This window comes from Micrasema longulum, unplaced genomic scaffold, assembly GCF_059751315.1.
Source record: "Micrasema longulum isolate JH-2025_06_02 unplaced genomic scaffold, ASM5975131v1 h1tg000406l, whole genome shotgun sequence".
In the NCBI taxonomy this organism is placed as follows: Eukaryota; Metazoa; Arthropoda; class Insecta; order Trichoptera; family Brachycentridae; genus Micrasema; species Micrasema longulum.
This window is the reverse complement of record NW_028277606.1, coordinates 1397679-1424035: the sequence shown is the minus strand read 5'-3', so window position 1 is coordinate 1424035 and position 26357 is coordinate 1397679. Positions and strand designations below refer to the sequence as shown.

General features: G+C 32.8%; 1 protein-coding gene across 1 annotated transcript; it reads right to left on the bottom strand.

Moving 5' to 3' along the window:
* Positions 1-6015: 6015 nt before the first annotated feature.
* pps (protein partner of snf) lies at positions 6016-25827 on the bottom strand. The gene is made up of 18 exons (XM_088226099.1): positions 25668-25827; positions 25070-25224; positions 21706-21870; positions 17963-19808; positions 16415-16592; positions 15794-16069; positions 15208-15711; positions 14791-15123; positions 14560-14712; positions 14238-14428; positions 13224-13595; positions 12894-13132; positions 12695-12807; positions 12401-12609; positions 11631-11829; positions 8251-8452; positions 6929-7098; positions 6016-6581 (listed from the first exon to the last, which is right to left on the bottom strand). The coding sequence occupies exons 2-18, from the start codon at positions 25200-25202 to the stop codon at positions 6162-6164; spliced, it is 5703 nt and encodes a 1900-aa protein (XP_088082225.1). The 5' UTR covers positions 25203-25224; positions 25668-25827; the 3' UTR covers positions 6016-6161.
* Between the last annotated feature and the right edge of the window lie 530 nt (positions 25828-26357).

Sequence of the window (26357 nt, the reverse complement as noted above, 5' to 3'; positions counted from 1 at the left end):
ATAACTTCAAAAGAAACACCAATCAGCTAAATAATTACTTATTTCCTGTCTAGAAAAACGTCACAACAAAATCGACATAAAAATTAATTGAGAGTTTTTAATAATTAAAAAAAATATATTTCGAGTTGTATCAGTTTTTTTAGATAAAAGACCTAAAAGTTTACATACAAACATAGACACTTACCGACTTATGTCGTTTTTATTGATATTTTAGGCGTTCTCTCCCCGCAAATGATGTAACACTACTAAGTTGTGACGATCTTGTTGATTATGTGGTGAACACTACCCAGCAAGTGAAAAACGACACTTTTGCCCTGTGTCGGCCGTAACTTGAACCGGACAAATGTCATTTTTCGAGTAAAACAGTGAAAAGAATAATTGTTTTTTTAAGTTGATGCAATTGATTACTCAAAAATCGATTGTTTTAACTTGTGAAATTTTTCTTCCGGACCAGCGATATATCTATAGATCAGCTTTTTTTATTAACTTTATTTTGATAAATTCCTATCTTTTTATTAATTTTATTTTGATAAAGGTATCCGGTATTTGAGTCGTTTATTTCCTAAAACCGCTACCCCATTATGGCGGGCATAGGAAGATAGCGGGTTTTGGAAACAGACGACTCATTTGTCTACAAACATTTGGAGACACTGAAAACATTCATATGTATTTAAAATGTACATTCATATGTACATTAATACACACTTAAAATGCTTTAAAAAATATATATATATGACTAGGTATATTTTTATCCTTCAGCCAACAGTGAGTAGATATTGTAAAATGTAAATAATTAGGATTTTCTGCATCTACGCACAATATTTTATTTTGATAAGGTTCCGTGCGCATGGCGCGTCGCGCCGGTAGCAGGTACACAGCGGCGAGTACCTATTTATTATCGTCTTCTCTCGCTCTCACTTGACATTGGCGTATACGTCTCGCTCTAACTACCGAGTATGAATTGATATGGAGCAGGTATAAACCTATAGACACATTGCGTTATTCTATTTTCATTGCGAAAACTGTGAATAGGTCAGGAAAGCAGTTCATGTTTATATCGTAAACATACCGGAAAATGCACAAAAATATTCGACGAAACCTCGTTGTTTCATTCCGTAATAGCTTGCAAAAAAGAAGCATGAAAATAAATAACCAAATAAAGGTAAATATTTGGTAGACGCAATACCGGCAAACTATTTATTTAACTACTATTAAGCACTGTGTTAACACAATGGGTAAATATAAGTAAAGTAATGAAATAAAATCGATAAACCGTAAATTACTTGAAAATTGCCGTGAAAATATTTAAGCACAAAAATTTACTCTTTTAAAGAGACCATATTTTTCACTAAATACTTGTGTTTAGTTGTCATTAGCATATTACGAATGTTATATATTTAATTTATTTAAAAAATTCTTACCATTAAGTGTAGTAATTTGAGAGAAAACTGTTAGCGTCCTTTTGTTGATATATAAAACCAAGATGACACAGAAGTGCTCCGTGTATGTGTATTCATAACATGACCTTGTAAACACGAACTGCGCACAGTATCCTTTATCCAGTACCTATTCAATGCAGTTGCGCCGCCGATCGCCATAATTATTAATCATCACTAAAAACTTTTGTAAGGAGAGTTTTCTTCGAATTGTTATCGTATTTTATAAATAAAAATCATTGTATTGAAAAATTAAAACATTAAAAAATAAAATTTCAATTTTAATGCGCTGAAAGGATTTAATGCATTTTCTTAATACACATACGTTAATTATTGTACACCTTTTTTATTTATATTAAATAATTTGTACTTTGTGAATAGATATAGATTATTTTTTATACTATTTATTTTTTAGTTCGAAAAATATTTGAAATTGGCGCTATAGTAGGGAAATGAGGTTGCCATTGTAAGAAAACATATTTAAGGGCAGGTACCTACCTACCTCGACGTAAACAATACTATTATTTTTTTCATATCGTTATTCAAACACTTTCGTAGCCGTATTATCTCGTGTATTCACATACAAAATACACAAGAAAAACAGTTTTCTCGTGCCGCGAGAGTGGTTCAAAATAGCACCCCTGAAAACATGGGAATACGTTTTTCCAAAAGATAATAGTGTTTTATGGCTTACCTAGTTTTTTTTTTACTAGCCTTAATTATATTTATGCTGTCCTAGCAATAAAAATTGAGACAAATTCAAATTATCTATCTATACAAACCAAGAATCTCCATACTACGGCGCGCAAACATCACAAATCCGGCCCACGACATTTTGAATTTTTATATTTTGTCACAACAGATCAGGAGGCCGAATTACTGTGGTGAAAAACAGCACAGAGCACCCAGACTGGAGGAAAATCGTATTTAGTTTTTATGGTCTCACCGAGAATCGAACCCAGAACCTCCGCGCGTGAGTCAAGCGTCTTAGTCATTACACCACGGAGGCAGCTGTTTATTTTGATTACATTGTAAAGTTTACAAAATGTAAGTAAGTAAATCGTGCAAAATAATTATCAGATGTGTAGCTAACGCGCTACTGGCGTCGTGTTATGGTTCCGCTGTGGTCATTAGAGCGCATGGCCCTGTCCACTGGTTGTAAGGTAATGGAGGCTAGGCGACCCAGTTGCATCTCATCAAGGCAGGAGATGTCCTCAGATGGGCCTCTTACTTCAGGTTGAAGTGTCCAATTCGGCGTAGTCAGGAATCCATAGGGAGAGGTCCAAAATCCAAGTCCAGAGGTGCTATTCTGAAACGCTTTCGTGGGGATAAGAGAGCCTTGCTACCACGTTAAAATCATCTTAGTATTCTGAAGGAATTTTGTAACAGCTATAGTTATAAAACACTATAAATTCGCATGCGCACAGGGCACAAATGCGGTAAACGTCCAACATGGGACGCGCTGGGTGTTTTGTTTTTTTTAAATGTCAGGTTAGTTTTTATTATGAGGCAAATAAATTGTCAATTAAATGTAGTTATTGCGCCATTTGTAAAAACTCAAAAGGGGCCATTATACAAATCCAATTTTTAGACTTTGTTAAAAATAACGGGGTAAATACAGGTAAGTCATTAATACAAATTTTATCGATTATACACGTAATATATTGCCAAAATATTGGTCAGATGGATTTCAGGTTTTTTTTCCTCGATCTAGCACAGTTTGAGTGTCAGTCAGTGTTGATAAAATTTGAATAGGTACTACATTTATTTATTTTTAACATTATACTTTAGATATGTATATGAATGTGTATATATACATTAAATGTTTAATGAAGCAGTTGAAATTAATATCTATTAGTGATAGAAGGGAAATTTCAGATTTAGAGCTGCTTTTCAAGTTATTAAATAATGTTCTTGACAGTCCCAAACTTCTAAATTGGGTAATTTTTTAGGTGAGACACCGTGGGACGAAACAAAATACATACTCTTTTGCTGTTGATTTGCATAGTTCAAGCTTTGCTAAATACTCACCTATTCCACGGCTCCACATGCTAGCGAACAAACATGAAACTTAGATTTATTTCATTCATCTTTATACAAATTAAAATCATTACTTTTTAATAACTTCTTTTCTAAATTATAAAAATGTACTACATGTTATACTTGTTTTACTGTTTATACTATGATACATCGCCTCTGTTACTTCAATACTTTTTATATTTAAACTCTTTGTTTATTGTTAATTTGCTGCATACCTGCGTTATAATTTTCCTTTATTTTCTGCTGATTTTATTTTATGTATATATATTTTCTATACTTGTAAACAGGTGTTTTGTTTCATAATAATTGTTTTTACTTTTTCAAAGACGTAAGCCGTTGAAAAAAATAAATTACCATAGGGAACTCGGGATACACATTTTATGTATCTTAATCATGCTATAGAAGGTTCCTAAAGATTGCCAAATTAAAGCTAATTGAATGACAGGACGATGCATTGATCGATTGTTTAGTTTTCCCAAAGCTATACAGGCGACCCTCTACTTTTGCACAATTCACTATTTCACGCATTTGAAAAAATTATGTCTTTTACAGATTTTTATCCGCACATTTAGACTGCCATATTCTCCTTTCAAAAATCAAATTCTCAGTCTTTTTTGAAATCTCTCAAACAGTGTATAGATTCCAACATGTAATAATCACACGGTAGGAATTATAATAATTTCAGTAAAAACAAGTAAGTATTATGTATTCGAATATTTTTTTTTTATTAAATGATGCGACAGTGATTTCAATTTCATAAACTCAATAATATTTCTTTATGAAAAATTCTTACCCTAATTTATCTTATTATTAAAAAGCTTATTTACAATGCAAACATCATGTAATATACAATCCTATTCTAGGGTACACAATATACACAATATGTGGGATATATTATTTCAAATAAAACATTTGATATACTAAATAGGATTTTTTATTAGGTTGTGTATAAGAATACATACTCCTAAGTATATTCTAAAAAATGTATCTACAAATTTCCTCTTATTTAGGGCCAGTTGCACCAAAAGTTCATTGATAAATTTATAGTTAAACAAATGTTACATTTTCACTATGTGGACAAATTATATCATTTCATCTTACTTTTTAATGCAATCAATTTTTACAAAAACGCAACAAAGATTTATCTTGAATGTTTTGACTTTTTTTATTTTTTGGTGAAAATGGCCCTAGATGCTGTTTTATAATATGTAATGTATTCATATTACACAATATTATTCCCTGCAATGTAATTGCTACAGTACAATGTGAAAATACAGTATAACTTTTAAAGTTAAAAATACTCACGGAAAATATGTCCAAACTTAAAAAAGGCTTATGCTAAAATCCTAGGGTTGTACTATACAGTAGTCATAATATACAATATTATGGCAAATCATATTTACATCTTTGATAAATATTATCAGTTTGGATGCATAATTTATTTTTTATATTAAATCATATTGCAACTTCTTTCGTAATTTTACTAAACTAAAGCCTTAATTTTTGAGGAGTTTTAAATAATGCTAGTTGAATCTTGAACTTCACCATTCAAAAGAGACAGCCGATCCCATAACCGATTACATAGTACGCAATTCATAAAACGCACTTTACTGTAGAAAAATTCAAATAAAATATATTATCTACATTTTCCTTTAGGGTTTAAATGATATTCCAATTTACATATTATATAAGTACAATATTAATGAGTTTTAAAAAAAAAGTTTGTGTAAAACTATAAATTTAAAAAAAATATTACATAGCGTAATATGTAGAATTAAATAATGTTTTGTATCAGAAATTTAAATAAATAAATTTTTAATAATTTAATTTTATTACTTCCTCAGGACTGGCAGAATTTATTTTCGTCAATACAATGAATTTATTTGTACACAAGTCAGCAAAGATGATATTGACTTTACTACTATGTACTCAATTTCTAATTTCAAGCACAATTATTTATGATTGTTTAAAAGAGCTTAGAAATCGATGTTTGGGTTTGATATAAAAATAAATAAATTGGTAGGTATGTCAGAAAAAGGTTAAAAAAAAACTTATACTTTTGTTTGTAAAGTTTACGTGATAAACAGCAGTTAATTGATTCAATTAACATCGTCATTCCACCTTTACAATACTTATAGAAATCTGCAAGTATTCATGGAGAGATGAGTCTTTCTTTTACACACAAATACCATAGAAAGCTGTTCATCAAAATCAATATAATATAACCTCAGAGTAATAATACGCCAATGGCTAAAACCCATATGGACAAAAACCATTCTATGATCATCAACCACAAAGTTAGCTACAGTTTACAGCAATACAACAGACCGTAGGTATTCAGGTCGAGAACTGCAAACCGAAACCGTCCTTTACATAGAGCTAAAGGGCTTCTCTGGCGAATTATTTACTCTGAGAATATAACACTAAGTGCCGAGTGCTATGGGTATGTACAACGAGTAAATGCGATTTTATAAATAACCATATGAAAATTTTCTTAGGAAAATAAAAATACGACTGGCGAAATAGAGACTGGCAATTGAACAATAAAACATTAGGGAATGTAAAATTGCAAGAAACGAGTGGAAACATTAACCATACAGTAAACATTAAAATAATGCAACCTTAAAAAAGTAGATAATATATGTACACGGTAGACTAGTTATTTACAGCCGGAGACAGTCGGCGCTAGTGGTCATCTTCTAGTCCCGGGGGAGGGGGTTGGTCGGGATGGTGGGAGGGCCGCGGCGGCGGCGGGGGCGGCAGGGGGAGGGCGGGCAGGGGGGGGAACACCTGGTCGTCCGGGACCATGCTCAGGAGCTCCGCCTCACTGAGGGAAGCCAATTTCCCGGGAGTAGACGGGTATCCGGGAGGTGGGACTCTCATATCTACATCTGATGTTCTCTCAGTAAAATACGCGGTGCTGATTGCTGTAGCACCGGTGCTGATCGCTGTGGGTATGTAGGGCTCCTTCTCCTCTGTCTTGCTCCTCTGCTGGATACTGGCCAGAATCTCCTGCAGGTTGGATGGAAGGGAAATGGAAGACAGAGTGGGTATAGGTTCATTTCTCTCCGGAGACATCGGTCGTGATGGGGAATATGGTTCATCCTGAAAATAATATTACAAATGAACATTTGAAGAACTGACATCATATTATCATAGCTATTTATGGAGTTATCGGGGCTTTCATCGGTAAGTCTTCATAAATTAAACAACCGTGATAGGTCATCACAGGCATCTTTTGGTAAAATAATAAGGAAACATAATTTTTATTGTAAATCTCCATTCTTAAATAATGTATTACCCTAGAGAAGGTATGTCGGTGACATACTCTGTATATGGACTGGATCAGATGGTCAGTTAAAACAAATTTGTTAAACCCATTTCATCGGAAAATATAATTTACTTTACAAATTTAATTAAATTAGTAAAACATAGCATTTAATAATATTTACCAAAGACTCATTAGAATGGACTGCCATGTGGAAGATTTGCTTCTTCTCTTCCTCGATCTTGCGGTTTAGTTCTTCCATTTTCTTCTGGAGATCTGCGGAACCAGCTGGTGGAGGAGAGCGGGACACACTGTCACTTCCTCCAGGACTATACGGTTCATCATCTGCACTCGCTGTAATAAATGTTTACTTATATTACAGAATACATTGATTCATACTAAGATTAAATCCGTAACCAAAATAAGAATTAATTCGTAAGATCTCAAAATTCTGAAATTTAGTATTACCTGAAATTGGATTTTAAAATGTTTTCATGTACATAATAATTCAAACCTTTAATACTGTATCTCTAAAATGTGTAAAAACAATAGTAATTTTTACAAATTTTAATCATGACAAGAAATAAATATTTGTTCCATCTGCCAGTCTGTAGCACTAACTATGCATAACACTCTTTCCGCTACCGTTTTTGCTCTAACTATAAAGCTTTTTTTTTTCATCTATTGATATATTTACATGCCTCTTAATTTATTTAAAAATAAATTAAGACTCATTATTTCTGGCTCCGATAGGATCCCACTTACTATTCAATGATGCTCACACTTACACACCTGAACACTTACTCCTACACTAATACACATAAACACACATATACACTTACTCTCGTACAAATACACATAAACACACCCTTTTGATGTAACACAATTTAATAATATGTATGATTCTTATTTAGAAACTTTGCTGGTCTGTCTTTAAACTGTATTTTTTAAAATGTTACTATATCCTTGTTGACTGTTTGTTTCTTTAAAATAAATCAATAAATATAAAATGATTATTAGATTTGAAATCTGTATTGTTTGTCCATCAAATTGAATGATCCCAGAGATCAACTTAAAATAGCTTGAGTAAAAATATTTACTTATAAAATAAAATAGGTATGTATTGATGAGGTCTAAGTTCAAGGCGCATGGAAAGAATGTGGCAGCGTGTTGTGACACTGCCCGTTTGAGTTTCGATAAAAATTGGCACTTCAATGTTCATGAATACATTAATAGAGGAAAAGAAGAAAGATTAAGAAAGAGAAAGGAGTTAATATTCAATATATTTTGTCGTGGGAGAAATGAGAAAGAGGAGGGGAGAGAGGGAGGGGGAGAGGTATTCATGAATATCGATGAGTTAATTTTTATCGAAACTCAACCGGCTGCGTCAAAACACACTACCATATTTCTTCCGTGCATAGACTCCGTTTATATATTCAAATTAATCATTTCTTTTGGTCTATGCATTACTTAATTATTTATAAATTCTATTTGACACTGGCTTACCTAAGGAAGCTGCTATTTTGCTTTTTACAGTGGATGAGAGAGAAGGATGGAAGGTAGGCAGGGGCAGGGGGGGCATTGCAGAGTGAGAGCGGCGGGGGCTGCTAGGAGGGGTGTAGGAAGAGGTGGACGTAGAGTGAGGGGTAGGGAGAGACGGGGGAGGGGTGTATGACCGATCTGAACTTGATTCCTTTAGTTTGGAAATCTGAAAAAAGAAAAATGTATCATATTAGACAGAAAAAGTACACAACTTAAAACAATCACAGTTGGACATCAAGAATGCATTTTTAGAATGTGTACCATTTCTTTTTGAGGATTTTGGAAATGAAGAAAAAATAGTCGAACAAATAAAAGAATTGCCTATTGCTCGAAATACAATAAAAGACAGAATCTTGAAGATGGGTAAAAATGTAACATATCAACAAAAAACAGATATAAAATTATGTGATTTGATTTCTATTTATCTTGATGAAAGCACTGACGTCACTCTCTCGGCTCGATTAGCTATTTTTGTTCGATATTTTGTTGGCAATAGATGTACAATAGATTAACGATGTATGATAACGTTTGTTGGCTTAGTTGCGGCAAAGTACTTCAGCGTTTCATCGAGTGTTTTGATGATATTTATATGTTTTTAGGAAACCAGCAAATAATTCAGTATAAAGAAATATCAGACGTTGAGTGGATTTCGAGATTGATGTTCTTTACTGATTTTTGCTCCCATTTGAATGATCTAAATATAAAATTACAAGACTGTGGCAAAACAATTACTGTTATGCTTGATATACTATAAAAGCATTTGAAGCTAAGTTACAGATATTTAAACGTGATATAATGACCAGAAATTTTAATTACTTTCCTAACCTAAAAAAATACACGATGGATCTAGAAATTCATGAAAAGCCGGACGTAGGAAAATTAATAGAACAATTTGAAATGCTTTAGAAGCAATAATAGACCAATTTTCAAGAAAGTTTGTTCAGTTTCGGCAACTTGAAGAAACTACAAAATTTATTACCCATCTAGACACATACGTATCAACAATTAATTAACTTGAGAATGTTTGAATTCATGGAGTTAGATGATTTTGAAATGGAATTGGTAGATTTTTAGTAGAGTTTGATATGGACACAAAAATTTTGAGATATAAGAATTATTTTGGAAGAAATTGAGCGAGATCGATTTGTTGGACCAGTCCAGAGGAATGCCGAAAATGAAGTACTTACAACTTGGCAATCCATTCCGGAAACTTTTTCTTGGCTTAAAAAAATATCAATATCAATGGGCATTTTAACAATTTTTTCATCGACTTATTCCTGTGAATCATTATTTTCTTCAATGAACTTGATTAAATCAGACATAACTGCTCGTATTCTATTAAAAGCTACCAGCTATGAACCCGATATAAAAAATTTGGCATCTAGCATCCAACAACAAAAATCTCACATTTTTTTTGATTAAATCATTTTGTTATTTATTTATTTTACTTTGCCATTAATAAGTACTCAATAGTTTTTTTCGATGTATTAATGTTTTGTTTATATTAAAAATCTGAAGTTACACAAACATATAATGCATTTTTATTTGCATGGCACGTGGCAAGCGATATATTATATTGAAAAAAATTTTTTTTTAGCACTCAGGCTCAAAAAGGTTTGCCATCCCTGAACTATGATATATACACACAAGGAGAGTTTACAATTCTTTAAACTCTCTCCTTGTATATAATGTATTATTAAATTGACAGTGGATTTTTTAAATTGGCTCTAGTATTGTTAATTTATTTCAACATTATATTGTTATGTAATACATAACTGTAAAAATCCCAAATAAAATAAAAAACAACAACAACAAACCATCACGCCATTTCCCCGTAAGGGTAGGCAGAGAGGATAGAACGCCACATCACTCTATCTTTGCATACCGATCTTGCTTCTTCTACATTCATTTATCTTCTCATGCACGCGCGTAATAAAATAAATAATGTTAATATAAATATTATAATATTGGGCTATATTCATGAATTTCGGCTAGTTTTACGATTATATTATTAATTGTTTCAGCATTAAAAAAAAAAATTTTAAAGAAAGAAATACTTGAGTTATTATTATTTAAATTTTCAGACCATTTCCTGAAAGTCGTAAATAATTTGGGCTGGTAAAATGGAAATCGGGTTGTGGTAGAGTGGGCGTTGAACCTTAGACCTTTGGCCCGCAAGTCCACAATACTACCACATGACCACAACCCAGTTCAAAGGTTTCGGTTTACTTTGTATATATAGACCGCACACGAGATTAATATTATAACACGACTAGTTTCAGGTATTCTGATTACCCATCATCAGGTGTAACTCAGTTAAAAGTAAAATAAAAAATAAATATTTTGTTTAGTTCTATGATTAACATAGTCTAATATAATATTTACATCTATACGTATTCTATCTTCATTTATCACTATTGTACACTTATTGTCATTATTTATAATATTTAAACTGTACACTTATATTAACTTATGTATATTCACTACAAATAATAAATTTAACCTAGTATTTTTACATATTATATCGTGGGTATACTGGCAAAAAACGTTAACTTGAAAATATGCGGATTTGACTTAATGATGCAATTTTGTAAAGTTTTTAACGCTCTACAAACTGGCAAATTACACTAAGTCATATTAAATTTGTGTAGTTTTAAAAAGAAATTTAAAATAACCTTAATATAAAATTAAGAAACGGAAAATTCAAAAACATATTCTCAAATGAGCACTTAACATCTTACTATAATTAAATAAGATATAAAAGAGTAAAATTGGAACAAAACTTAAATGCTTGATTTCTCGAAACAGGGATTTGAGAGTTAAAGCTTTTTGCCAGTATACCCACGATATACTCTTTACAAATAATTTTAAATTTGTTTACACTTCTTCCATTTCCATTATTCCCTTATACATACAAAAGGCAGTTCTGGGACATTGCTTTTGATTTCTTTTCCAGTTTTACATTTTTAAACAAAAATCCTGAAAAGGTAAATCGAGTGGAGATAAGTCCGCCTCGTAGTGTAGAGGTTGGCGCGTTTGCCTACCATGTTTGAAGTCTTAGGTTTGATTCCTAGCAGGGTGGATGTGAAATATATATTTTTTTATGTAGTCTACACGGCAATAATTTATTGTTCCTGTATAAATTTATGCTTGTTTTAAACTTAAAAGCTCAATAGCTAAAAATGATTTTGTGTAAGTGAACAAAATTTTAATCACATAATATTATAAACAAAATCAATAGATGAATTTGTCTTAATTTTTAAACTGAGTCTGTAGTGTTTGTAATGTGTTCAAGTAAGAAATGGATTTTAATGTAAATAATTCAATTATATAAGTGCACAAACCTTAGAAGGTATTGCAGAAATTTGCGACGAAGAGCGCTTTTTCTTCTGCCCGACTATGATACCGAGGAGAAGTTGAGGTCGTGGTTCTTCAAATCCTGGACCATTTAGAGGAAGCAATACGGATGGTAGTGCTGAATGGGAAGTGAGTGGCAACACATAGAAATCCTTAATACCTCCGTGGGCACGTACAACACCCAGCCTATAATCAAATAAATAAATATAAAGATTTAAGTTTGGAAGTGAAAATTCTCGATGGAATTTCATTGTAATTTATTATAAAAAATAAAAGATGAGTGATACTTTAATCCACAAATTTGGAATATCCAATGACTGGTTTCATCGCTTTCACGACATCTTCCTAGTCTCGAAGATGTCGCGAAAGCGATGAAACCGGTCACTGGATGTTCCAAATTTGTGGATTAAAGTATCACTCGTCTTTTATTTCTATAAAATATAAAGATTAAAAATACTTTTAGAAAGTAAACCCTATAGGTTGTCTATTAAAAAATAATCTTAATTGATTGAGGGCTCTGGTGTCCTAATTACGAAGCAAATTTTTAGTTCTGACTATATTATTATATGGTGTTGCACAAAATCAGCGGTAGATACGAGTATATATTTTTTTTGTTTTTTACTATTTTTTAAATTTGTAACTTTGAGCCATGAACTTTCGTTATTTATAGATAAGACATTAAAAGAGTTACGCAGGGGAAAAATAATTTAAAGAATAAAACACACATATCAAATCGCCACACATGTTATTTATTTACCTGTTACGAGAATTCAAATAGCTGAAGAAAATGTTGTACTGTTTTGTTTCTTCTTCACTGGATGCCATTAACTTGATAACCATAATATCTTTACTGCCTTGTTTCTTCATTTTATTTATATAATCCCAAACTATTTCCGGGCTTATCCTTCCTACTATTTCTAATTCTGGAACCAGATCCTTTGTAATATAATCACAGTGTCCAGAAACCTAGAATACAAGAAATGAAAATGCTGACACATGTTACAATCCATCGCAAGTTCAATTAGTTTGTCAAAAAAATATATATATAAACCTCATATGCTGCAACATTGAATTTCGCCACATCTATCATGCTTACTGAACCCGACCACAAGGAAGATTGAGTGGAATCTACTGTACTACTGGGTTCCTGGTCACTATCCGTGCCTACAAATTGGTACAAATATTAAATATTAGGGCAATATAAATATAAATCAATGATTGAATAGTTTCCAAACCGGTGATCAACTTGCCTAATAATTGTTGCGAATCCATAATCTCTGGAGTTCCAGGAGTTGGAGGACTGTCAATATCCATATTTCCTTGAGGTATTAAAATGTCTCCATCATCCATAAAAGCTTTGGTCAAGACGCCGGGGTCAAGGGACTTTTCATCTGCCATACTAATTTGTTTTTCTATGTATTCTTCTTTAGCGTCTTCAATTCGACTAATTTTTGTACTATTTCTACTGTCATTATCCTTTGGCGACAATCTGAAAAGAAGTGTTGAAAATATTATTTATTTATGCGCAATATTTTTACCTAAATCATAAAAATATTTTTAAGGCAGTGTGAATGAATTACCTGCTCTTGTGCCCTTCTTTAGATGAGGAGGAAGACCGGCGCTTGTCTGCTTCTTTAGATAAAGAACGAGTATTGGATTCTTCTCTGGAATGAGATCTCTTGAGACCTTTTCTTTCTGAACTTGATTTGCGATCAGATTTAGATTTTGAGCTCGGGTGATGCCTGGATCGAGAAGACTTCTGGGACCTCTCTTGGTGTTTGCTGTTACTGCGGCTCTTCCCCTTGTCGCTGGAACTCTTGCGATGATGGCTACGATTACTGGATTTACTGTCTTTGGAAGACTCGTGCCTTTCTGAAGTTTTACTTCTGTCTGAGGATTGATCTTTCTTATGAGAACTTTTTGAGGATTTACTGTGGGATCTACTCTTGTGTCTGAAATATCACAAATGCGGATAAGGTAATGTAAATTAAAAAATAAAAAAAACACTTGAACAAGGAATTAAAAATAATTTTAGTTTTAACAATATATATATAAATGTTTATTCAAAAGAAAGAAGTCCATTCTGCATGTACATATTTAAGTACATATTTCTGTAGGCATTATTATGTGTATTTCTGCATGTTTGTTAATTAAATTATTAATTTATCCAATTAATGCACCACCGAAAAATGAATATTTAATTGCAATAGTTTGTCCTCCATGCTAGCGCAATTTCCTGACAGCCAGTATAAATTGATTTATTTATAAATTTTGATAAGTTAAATCTATCAACAACTTATTAGTAATGGCGTAATTTAATTAGTAATGGCGTAATTTAATTAGTAATGGCGTAATTTAATTAGTAACGCGGCTTCCACAGTATGATGTTCATCTGATACACAAAGGGTTTCTGGATACGATTCCCGGTGAGATCACAAAAATCAAATCTGAATGTTTTCAAGCCTGGGTGTCCTGTGCTGCAATTGGGCCAGCTGGCCTATTGTGATGCCAAAAATGCAAATTTAATAGTTAATGAATAGTCCATGTTCATTTTTAAAAACACAATAGTCTAATTAGAGGCCATAATTTCATACTTGGAATGCTTGTGGTGAGAGGGGATTGAGTGGTGGCGATGATGAGAGGGAGACGGGGATCTACTATCTCTGTCCTTATCTTCATCTTTAGAGTTCTCCTCCCCCGGAACATGATTAAGAGCTGTTACAATATCTTCTAATGCGACATTTGGGTCTAACTCTGTGGTATCTGTAGTTCGACTTTCAATCACCTAAAGAAAATAAGTATAAAATATTTCAATTTCTATACAATAAAATGGGATATTTTCAAAAGACTATTGAAAATTTTATGAAATAATTGTTTTTTATCAAATAGGTAATTAATTTTCTGGAATTTTGTTACCTCTTCACCCTTGTGTGTTTTTAGTACATAAGTTTTACTGCAAGCGAGGAGATCCAATTCAGACTTCTTTATAAGTTCTAGTTGGTGCTTAACTTCCTGGTCTCTCCACTGTGCTAACTCTTGACTGGCTAACTCTTCAGCAGATAGGCGGACCTACAAACGCAAATAATATAAGTAAAAATAGTTTCTTATTAAAATTTATTTCTGATAAAAAAATATTTGAAAACATACCAATTGTTTAGGGGTTATAGAATGATCGCAAATCTTTTGCCACAAAGAAAGATTTTTCCTATCTTTCAAATTAAACATGAGTGATCTATATTTGGCTTTGTACTTAATCCCCACATCCTTGAATAGGTCATACAATTCATATTCAGTTTCAAGAGAAAATTTTTGTATTTCACTAGTGGAAAATTTCAAATCTTTAGTTTCTGACATTCTCAGACTCAACTGTTCTTGCAATGTTTTCCTAACATTTTCTCGTATCGGTTCTGTACTGTTCATTCTAGGTCTAGATTCCTCTTTTTTATGTGTAGGTGTTGTGGGAGATTTTAGTGATGGCGGCTGTAAACAGGAAAAATAACATGGAATAAAAGGACATTCTATATTATATAACATCAAAAAGATAAATATTAATAAAAACAAAACCTTTTGCTGTGATGTGGGTGTTTTGGGTGTCGATGGAGACTTGAGGCCAGGTTTTGTAGTCGACTGTTGTTTTGATACTTGTAATTTAGGAGTGGGGGGTTTAGGTGTCGGTTGCTCTTTAGGAGGTATGAGCTTCAGGGAGAGGGGTTTCGAAATCGGAGTTTTGGGAGATTGAGCTTTAAGTGATAGAGATTTGGGAGTCACTTGTTTATTGGCCGGTGTTGGGGTTTTGCTACCAGTGGTGTTGGATACTATATTGGCGTTCTGCCCTTTTGGTGGTTGCATTAAGATAATCTGTTTATCTTGATTGACTTTTAAAACTGATTGCACTTTTTGGTTGCTGATTTTAGGTCGAACTTTGGAATTAGCTGTAGGCCTGTTATTAGTTCCCGGTTGAACCACTTCAAAAGTAGGATGCTCTTGAAGCCAAACTTTCAAATTAGCAGCAGTAGGAGCACTCGGGCCAGCGAGACATCGACCTGTCTTCCTCTCATATACAATTACCTGAAAAATTAAATGTTTTTAAACATTCTTGTTAAAGGTTTTTTAAGGAACCGAAGTACAAATGAAATTTGACATCACATACCCTAGTTGTATTGGGTTTGTCCGAGGCTACATTTTTGACAGTTGAGACTTTAGAGGCTGCACTAGGGCTGGATATAAGGGACTCTTGTGCATGTTTGAGTATACATGTATCACTGCAGTAGATACTGCTTGCGCGAGCAGCTTTCTTACAAACGATACAGTTAGTATTTCCAGTGGGAGTCGTATTTCTGTTTGTACTAGGAGGCAAGTGTAAATATGTCTCGTTCTCCGCAGATGCCTCCCATTTACTATCACTTGACTTTCCTAGTGAACTTGGCTGAAGTCAAAAGAGAAATATTGCCCAGTTTAGTATATTTGACTAATAAATTTTACGCAATTTTCTACAGATTACATAATAAACTTAAATTTTAATGGATGTCCAGAAAAATGAAATTATTTATGATTCAAAAGCTAGGTAGTGCAACTGCATGCACAGTGTGATAATTTTTTGGGGTGCAATTTAAAGGCATGTTCTGTTAAAAGATTTATTAAAAAGTGAAATGTTCATTTTGGAATATTATTTAACTTATTTGGGTATAATAAAAAACAATTGTATAAAGAAAATAAATTTTATTATAACACAATAAATATAAACAATAATGGCGGTATCAATTTTACACACCTTAGGAACCAATTTCTTTTTTAAACAGTTGGGACATCTCCATTCTACGCCCTTTTCTTCCATCTCCTGTCCCATGGCCTTGGTGATATTCACACACTTTCCGTGGAACCAATCCTCGCAAAGGTCGCAGCAGATCATGAAGCGATTGTTGTGTGGCTGCTTACATATACACCATAACCTGTGTGGGAATTGAAACAAGCTTTATACTACGCTGACTTTCTAACTTTTTGGTTTTGCCAATATCAAAACAAATCTTAATTCGTGAATTTTTAACATATAACAAAGGGCTGATTCAAAGATTATGTCATTTCTATACCATTTGAAATCAAAGTTGATTTTTAAGAAGAAATAACTAAGTTCTTTAACATTCAAAATTTAAATATGTGGGATATCGAAAAAATCACGCTGAATGTATTTTCACTGTAATCTTAAAATGTAAATAAGGGTTAGAACCTTATAACACCCAAGTACCGGGTTAATACGAGATTTAAAAAAACAGGCACAGGTGAAAAAAATTATATGTTGGTAACAAAATTTCCACATCAATGTTAGACAGATATATTTGAAATTGACTTATTAAAACACGTAATTATATTTTAAGTGTGGTCAAAAACTGCTATGGATCTCTAAAATCGGGTTGTGGTCCCGTGGCTAGTGTCGTGGACTCATGGATCAAAGATCCAAGGTTCACACCCTACTCAACCACAACTTGATTTTCATTTTATAATAGTGAGTTATTTACAAAAAAAAATAAGTTTCAAAGATTTAAAACAATATTTTGAGGACTAAAATCTATTTGGCAAGTAACCTTTGAGTTTTCAATTGATAACTAAAATTAAAATCAATAATAAAAAAAAAAAAACGATATTAAAATACAGTCATCATAATGTACAGTCACATCATTTTGTACCAAGATAACCATTTTGTGATTAAATTTATGATTTTTGTAAAAAAAAAAAACAAGATAAATTTTAATGAATAATGTGCAATGGCTAAATTCAAAACCCATTAAATAAATTTTCTTGTAATATTTTCATACTAACATATTTACAATTAAAGTTTTTTTCTTTCTGTAAATATATTTTTATTTAAGTTCATTTATATTAAATATTTTTGTGACAATATTTTTAATGTATTGTATTATTTAAAGAGGTTCTAAGCAGAATCAATTTTATCATGGGTTTTATGAGGCCATTAGAAAATACTTGTTTTATACAGGATACAAAGGAATCATATAAAATTTTTATTTTTTTATTTTTTTTACGTAACCGTTAATTATTATTGCAGAGACATATATATCTGAGCAATAACAGGACGCAGTCCTAGAGAAAGCAGACGAAGAAGCAGAAACATAAAGGTCACGCAGAAACTAAGTTTTTAACGTAAAATTTGGTGTAAACTTCTTGGAGCACACCCCTTTAAATTAAAAAATAAGTATAAAGGAAACACAGAATGTTCATACAGAAAATTTTAATTGTTATAAAAACTGATACAGGTGTACTAACGCGTGCAGAATATAAATAAGTATATGCGGAACAAGATACACACCTGTCCGGATCATCCTCAGAGTTCCAGCTTTCGTCGGATTCTGCATTTTCTTCGTCATCTCCATCGGGTTTCTTTTGCGATACAACTGGTGGCTGCTCGACAGCTTTTTGCAAAACCTTTTTGTTGACTTGCATGGTCACTTTGGGTATTGGTGATTGGATAACAGGTACAGGAACCTTGGTAGGTACTGGAATAGCAACTGGAGTCGGCTGGTCAAGGGATGAGTTCAATAAACTTTTCCTTTTTGAGGACCTTGTAGCTGGTGCTTCAATAGGCGGCAATGTTATAACTCGCCCATCACTTCGTACTATCTGAATGGGTTCTTTTCTCGGTGGGGGTGTTGGGGCAGCAACTTTTTCTGAACGTGGCTGGGCCCGTACTGGCTCTACTTTAGGAATTGAGGGGACACTTAGGGAAGCTGGATTAATATCTTTAGGCGTAAGGTTACCGACCTTACCTAATACCTGCTTATCAATAACTTCCTGCAAATTTTCAGAACTTTCTACAAGCTGCGCTACATGCATTAAAAGATCTTCAGTTAAGCCTTCCTCTTCGGGTATTCCCCCAGGACCCAGAAGGTCGAGGCCAGGAGAGAGAGGCGGTGCCAGAGATGCAGGATTGAGAAGGATGTTACCAACTCCATCCTTCACATCTCCCATGGCAGGTGGCAATATTCCTTGAGCTTCTTGGTAGAGATGAGTCAAATTGGCATCACCCAGCGGACCAAGAACTTCGTTGGCATCTCCACCTCCCTGGTTTGCCAGATGTTGGTTTATATCTCTGAAACTCTTGTTTACAGATTTGGTATTGGCAGAGTAAGTTTTTGTATCTTGCTTCCGAGATTTATTTTTTATTGGCCCTTCGGGACTCTTCAATGGAACTGATGTAACAATAGGAGAGTCAATTAGAGATTCTTTCTTGAAGATAGAGTCTGCGCTGACTTTGTCGGGAGTTTTAGGTGTCTTAGAATCTGTAGAAATTCTACGTATAACATCGGGAGTAGAGAAAAGAGAAGTCATATCGTTGAATAAAGCGGTCATGTGGGCAGGAGGTTTCTTTTCTTTCTTAGGAACGGGCTTGGTGGATTTTTGTGTTTCGGGTTTGGGTGGTTCCTTAGGGGAGTCAACAACTTCTAGCTGCTTCTCCTTTTCTGTAATACCTTGACTAGTTCGGATTGCTTCATTTTTCGCGGCAAGGGATTTCTTTATTTTTTTGGCCATAATGTGCCTAACATTGCTTTTAGAGAAACTTTTCACTTTATAAGTTTTTGTATGTTTATACTGTGGTGGTATATCTGATTGATTAGTATTTGAAATTATTTTTTTGGTTTCCAATTTTTTACTGGCATTTTTGGTGACAGCAGTTTTAGGTTTCACAGGTTTGATGGGAGTTTTCCTACTCCGACTGTGATAATCTGAATCTGAATCGTTATCATCGTGCAAACTTTCGCCAGAACTCTCGGATGTTTTATCAACCTGATCATTCTGCTGGCGGTGGGAAAGTTTCAATGAATCGGTGACTGATGAACTCAAAACTGTTTTGTTACCAAAGGGGAGCAAGTTGTTGTTAGCTTTTTGAGAATCCACTATTTTCTTTAGAATATCTGACCTTCTAAGGATAATTTGTGCATCTGCAGTATTGAGATTAATGTAATTTTTATCTTTAGGGATTACTTTGTTTTCAATAATTGTAATCTTTTTAGAACTTGGAATTGAATCAGGCTTTTGTTCCTTTTCTTCAACGGGAACTTGAGTATTGTCTGGTTGAGTATGGGAAGTGTAGCAGTGATCATTTTGAAAACTTATGAGAAAATAATCTCTCGAATCCATATACTGGCCCAGATTTCCTGAAAAATAAAACATGAAATGTTAAAATTGCTCAACATGAATGAATATAAAATTCTACTAATGAATTGGGACACAAGTCCAGACTCCATGAGACACCGCACATCAATGTAAAAAAGAACACAGTACATCAATGTAATAATATTTTTTTTAAAAGACAAACATCAACATTATTATAATATATTTTGATTATTTTACTTATTAATTAATTTGACAATTTATGTTCTTTTTTATTTTTATTAAAAACTAGCCTTTACACGCGGCTTTGCTCGCATGGTATTACAGAAAAATTAGTTAAGTAATTGATTAGTTTTGTCGTATGTTAATAAAAATCTTTCGGATGGAACAATATATATTTTCAAGATAGAAAGTAGCTTGTCTCGATTGCCGATACTCCAACTATCACTATGAAGAAAAAAAAAACGATTTGTTAGTCTATGGCTATGTAGGATCGTTATTCTGTTTACAAATCCAAAATCCTCCTACAAAACAAAAAGCAAACCAAACTAACCATAGATAAAGCAAGTCAATTTTTAAAATTCGAAGAATTAATTTCAAATTGATTATTTTTGACCTTACAGCTTTATCATTTTTTAAATAATGTTGCTCATTGCTGATATATAAATATATTTTTTCATTGTACTTTTTTTGATTCGGGATGAAAAATAAGTATTCTATTTTATTTCTTGATTTATTTATAGGTAATCTATAAATATGTTCATTAATTTGTACTAAATATAAGTACCTACATAACATGTAAGTAATGTAATTATAAAGGACTATTTTTTTTGTGGTTCTGTGAAAATCAACTCAAACAACAATTATTATTAACCACGCGATATACGTAGCTTTATTCTACACTATTTTAATAGAATACTAAACTTGTACAAAAGTTTATTAACAAATACCACAATGACATTCAGCAGATATTTCCAGTATGATCTGTCATTGACAGTACTGTCAAGACTTGGGCACTGGCCGATTTCTTTTAAAATGAATAATGCCTAAAACGACCACTGCGAACGCCACCTGTCCTATGTGATACATAATATGTCAACGGTATCTTATCAAAGAAAAATAGTCATTCGGAAATAATGTTCGAAATACTAGTTTCCAAATAGAGAATCTTCTAACAATATTTGTAATCTGCAAGTTTGTTTTAGTACCAAAAAAGCCGACTTGGGTTAAAGACGAAAAATACAGTGTACTTTTTTGTATGGAAGAATAAGCTGAGGTAATCGGCTAGTTTCGTCGTTCAGTGAGAATGGGCTGAACGCTGGTGCTAGGCGCACTTCATAGTTTTTTTTAGTAGAAATATGTAAACGGTGATTTATAATAAAAACAATTATTTTATTTATTTTCCCATAAACATGGTTACTATAAATTATAATTATTAAAAGTCAAATATAATGGTAAGCTGTGCATAATCGCTTATTTTGACGATTCGCCCCTGCCGGCTATCCCTATGCAAAAAGTTATGTCAATTGGTCGCTCCGCTGAGACGTGAAGAAAACACAAAAACAAACACTTTTGCATAATATTAGTATGGATTATGGTTCCCTCATTGATCAAAATTCTTTCCATCAAAACTTGTTTCACATTTTCTAGCACAGTTAACCATTTTCAAAAGAGTTTTTGTTATAGAAAAATTAATAATTTCTGTTAATCAATTATTTCTCAAATAATCAATAAAATGGAATAATAAAAAACAATCTTCATTTTTTTAACTTTTCAAAGATTTTTCTAAACAATAGCGATGCAAAGAGGCACAATAGGATTAGTAGGTAATTATCTAATGGTTCAATGTTCATAATCTAGGAGTCATCTCAACAAAAATGTTTCTTAAAATCATTCTTTGGTGGTTACAACTATAAAGTAAAATATTATATAGCAATATACCTTTATCAAATGTTTCACAAGTCTCCGCATCGTAAAAAGCATTCACGGTTAGGTTTACGTGTGGTACACTTTCATCATCAGAACTATCATCACTGGCGTCAGTAGGCTTACCATCTTCATTAATATGGACCAAACTGACGGAAGTATTTTCACTATCCTTTTCATCTAAAACATATTTTAAAATTATTAATCTTGCATTAAGTGCGCAAGAGGTGTATTTTAATAGAAGATTAACAAATCATCAAAATTTATAATGAAGATAGTAGTCAAAGGATATTTACTATTTGATCGCAGAGTATTTTATTTGTAAAACCATATTGGCAGAAAAACATCCATTACATTTTGAGTACATTCAAATTTTTATATAGATAAGTACTGAATTGCACTCCAGGGGTGGTATTTCAAACGCTCTCGCGGCCGTATTATCTTGCACATTTACATACAAAAAATTTACATAGAAAAAATGTTTTCTTGTGCCGCAAGAGCGGTTCGGAATAGCACCCCATGGGTTCAATTATGAATCTTCTCTATCCCCTAGAGAGTGGTTAATTTGGGAATATTTATTTTTCCATGCGACTAATTTTTGCTTCATATATGGCCACACTGATGATTAAATGTCAAAAAATATGAATGTGTGAAATCAAACATGATGATTTTTGCAAACATTTGAACAAACTCAAACATTCTATGATGATTTTTATTTAGAACATTATTATGACCTTAAGCATTATCCAACACACTTAATTAGGTTGAATTGACCAAAAAGTATTAGTTTTATTTCCATTTCTGAAGCAGTTTTATACACCATTTGACGTTTAATCACCAATGGAGTCAAATCGAGATTGATATACTTCAAAATATTATCTATTACTTCTCTACAAAGATTCAGACATAATGAAAATATTGTTTATTAATTTAACTGGCCTAAGAATAATACTCGGTAAAATCTCACCCACATCAATAAAGAATTTGGCTGTTTTACTTTACAGGAATTAGTGGAGAGAAGAATTGAAGAAATATTGATCTATGTAGGCGGAATGTTACAATATGCGCAAAATGATCACTTAAACCTGCCAATGAAAGGTCACAAGCTCCGTGAATGACCGGACTTTCATAATCTCAGCAACAGCATTATCTCTATTAAAAATATCTAAATATAAATATGCACGTATATAATGAAAATACGCCCAATATCCTTATTGTCAATGGCAATATGAAATCATCACCGCGTATGAAACATCACCGCCTAAGTCATCCATGACATTCGGCGGTAAATATACTCAAACATTGCTAGTAAAAACACAAATAAAAAAATCTCTCTAAAGAGTTCCAAATTGTCAACACTGCTAGTAAAAACATTATACATAGTTGTAAAAATGTTTTTAAAAAAAATATTGCAATAATTTCATCATCATTCCCTTTTCGCACCTAATGGTGCATAGCGCACTGCATTGGTACCCCAATCGCAACGTATCTTGATCATTTTAGTTACATGAAGGTAAGATGATCAGTCTTACGCTTTAAGTACCACTCTAGAGACTATGAAATATTCTAGTGTGAAAACACCCTTTTAAATAAATATTTGATGTCGGGAATCAAACCCGAGACCTCTTGCATGGCAGGCTAACGCGCTGACCATTACAGCACAAGGCTTTTATGAATGAAAAATCTTCTCTAAAGTGGTCCAATTTGTCTTACGATGTGATGGATTTCCGACAACGATATTCTCTTTTCGAAGAAGTTTTCCATCACTGCCAAAATACCTATCAGTTATATTAGTGTTGTCTAAAAATTGGTTTTAAGCACAATTCGCATGTGAAATTACTGTTTTGCAAAAAAGGATTACAAGTCCAAGGGAAAAGAGTCCAATCTTTGCTTGCAATTTTTTTTAATTGTTTTGTAATGTAATGCAGAATAATCCCACGCAATAAAATAAACAAAAATTTTGTAGCTGGTATGATTCGCGATTGATCATAAAATAAAACCTAGTTTATTGTACAAGTAAAACTCACTGCAGAGGCATTTAAACAGTGACTTGTTGAAAAAAAATTAACATTGGTCGTAGATTAGTTTTTCAGTCGGCCAATCATACAGAACCCAATTACCCAAGCAGACCAGGCCAATTACTAGCAAAATATTGCCAAGAATACCTATTGATTGTATAGTATGAAATCCTTTCAGCAGCCGTGCTTGAATGAATGCCATGATATATTAAATACAGGAAATATATTCAATGTAATATAATATAATTTTACACATTCTTGCGCTCCGTGATGCATAATTAATTTAGTAAAATGGCCAAGGAAAATCTTTATTTTGAACCACTAAAGGCCAAGAGGTCCAATGATGTTAGCGATTAAAAAAAAAAAATATATGGATCATATTATCAGCGCTACGATTTTTTTTAAATTTTGTATTTTTGAAATTTCCGCGGGCGATGTCTCTGGTTCTCTTCCGCTTCTTCTCGGTCAGTTCTGCCGATTGGTCCTTGACTTGTCGTAAACCGGAAATCTTTCACAACTCCCTTATCATTGGTTGATTCATAAGAACCAGCGATGTCATTCAAAGTAGTTTATTTTTATTATTTTTTTCATACATTTTCAAGAAACTAATTTACTGTACAATTTAATGCTCTCATTTTTATCGTAGGTAAGAAAACATTTTTTATATCCAATTTTTCATAGGGCCGAACTTCCCCCTCCTTGCGAAAAATCATTGGGAGTTCATTGGGAATCATACTTAAAATCCTCAGGGGCAAGCACTCAGCTAAGCACCTCGAGGGCCTCTATAAGACACAAAAATTTATTACGCCGCACTTACATAAATTAATTCACGCTTGTAATGTGAGAATTGAGCACTCAACACGATCGCGGTTATGCCGGTTATAGCCATCAAAATCAGTCAGTCCAAAAGGCATTGGTAGTGAAAAGACGGCTATAGCCTACGTGAAACTGAAGTAATTATATGACAAGAGGAAATATCGTGTCCTTATAAAAAAAAGTCAGCGACAAAAGTGTTCCAGTACGTTAGTAAAATAAGATTTACTTTAAACCATCAACTACGGTCCAATCAGAAGTGAAATGTTCCAAAATATAAGAAAGTTACGATGTGTCCATATGAGTGGATCCTATGAGAAAAGTGTCTGTTGAGTGAATTGAGAAAAACATTGCCCTCATTTGTGTTAAAATACTATTAGTTATAGTGTATTAGGAAATAACACATTTTGTTGTGGAGACATAAAATACTGTACAATGTGAATAAAAATTATAACTATTTTGGCACTCCGCTGACACTGGTCTGCTTTTCTGACATGCCGTTTTTAAAGAATATGCATTTTGACAACACAACAGAGGAAAATACATACCGAGTAAAGACTGGAACACACTTTTTTCAAAAGAAACGGTACCGTCTTTGTTAACAACAACTACTAATTGTTTTCCAGGCTTAGATATATTACCACTTATATCAGTGTAGCTGGTAATTATAGTATTAGACATTATTGCACCCAGGCAGGAAAACCTGAAAATAAAACAATGTTAGAATAATGTACTTGTCATTTGAACTAAAGTAAGCTAATTCCAGACATGAAATGCCCAAAAGGATATTTATATACAGATCCATTTACGCAAAAAATTAAATATAAGCGTTCAATAAATCATTATTGAAATACAATTGTAATAGTGGTTCGTGAGAGTTAATAATATGGAAAGAAAAAAAAGCGCGCAAATTATAGTGAACCGGTGGATACAAACATAGACATATACAACGAAGTTAAATTTAAACATGAAATGAATCACAATACATACTCATTCCGAATTTAATGTTGACCGTGGGTGAGCTTAATAATTAAATATAATAATGATAAAGGGCGATAACAATTTTCTAAATACTAAAATGTGCCGCCATTTTGAAATGCATGCGATCACAACCCGAACACAAATTACGCCAAACAGAGCACATACCTGTACCAGCGGGGTGGAGAAGACTTCTTTTAATGAATGTATGCATTTGCAATATGATCAATTGATATTGCTTCGAAAGAAGCTTCGATTTTGGTCATAAATTGTAGTTAAGGACCTGAAAAAAACACGCTAGCGCAGGATCATAGATTACGCAAACAATAATATTGCGGACGCATGGACAAAATCAGTGAATCTTAACCGTAGACAATTTTATACTAAAGACAAAACATTCAACCTGATACGAGCCATACACACGTGTCTAAAATATTTATCACTAAAAACCTTTTCCCCGTAAAATAAGCAGGTATTTTCTTAATTCACCACAAAGTCAACCTTTATTTATACGGGAAATAATGCGGTGATATTTTACAATATATATAGGAATTAATATAACCTTCCAATACATTATTTTGTTTTCTAGAATTTCTCAAACAATAATGCACTTTGATAATAATATTTTTTTGGTTCAACGTTAGCCAATTCTGAAAAGAACCCCATTTTAATTACTGCTGTTATATAAAAATATAGATATATTAAAAATAAATCCTTAAAAAAATATTTACCTAAGCCGTTACTACATATGTAAGTTAAAAAATAGTTTCTGGTCTAGAATTATGCCGAGATCCTTGCATTCAGTTTAAGACGCAATAAGTTGATTGCACATTAACCTAGCTGGATCGAAGAGGGAGG

Excerpts from the sequence above, each read along its gene's own strand:
- pps (XM_088226099.1), bottom strand. The coding sequence starts at position 25,202 with ATGTCTAATACTATAATTACCAGCTACACTGATATAAGTGGTAATATA. Across the intron at positions 12,808-12,893 it reads GGATTCGCAACAATTATTAG|GCACGGATAGTGACCAGGAA; the intron begins GCAAGTTGATCA and ends ACCAATTTGTAG. Across the intron at positions 7,099-8,250 it reads CAAAATAGCAGCTTCCTTAG|CGAGTGCAGATGATGAACCG; the intron begins GTAAGCCAGTGT and ends CATTTATTACAG.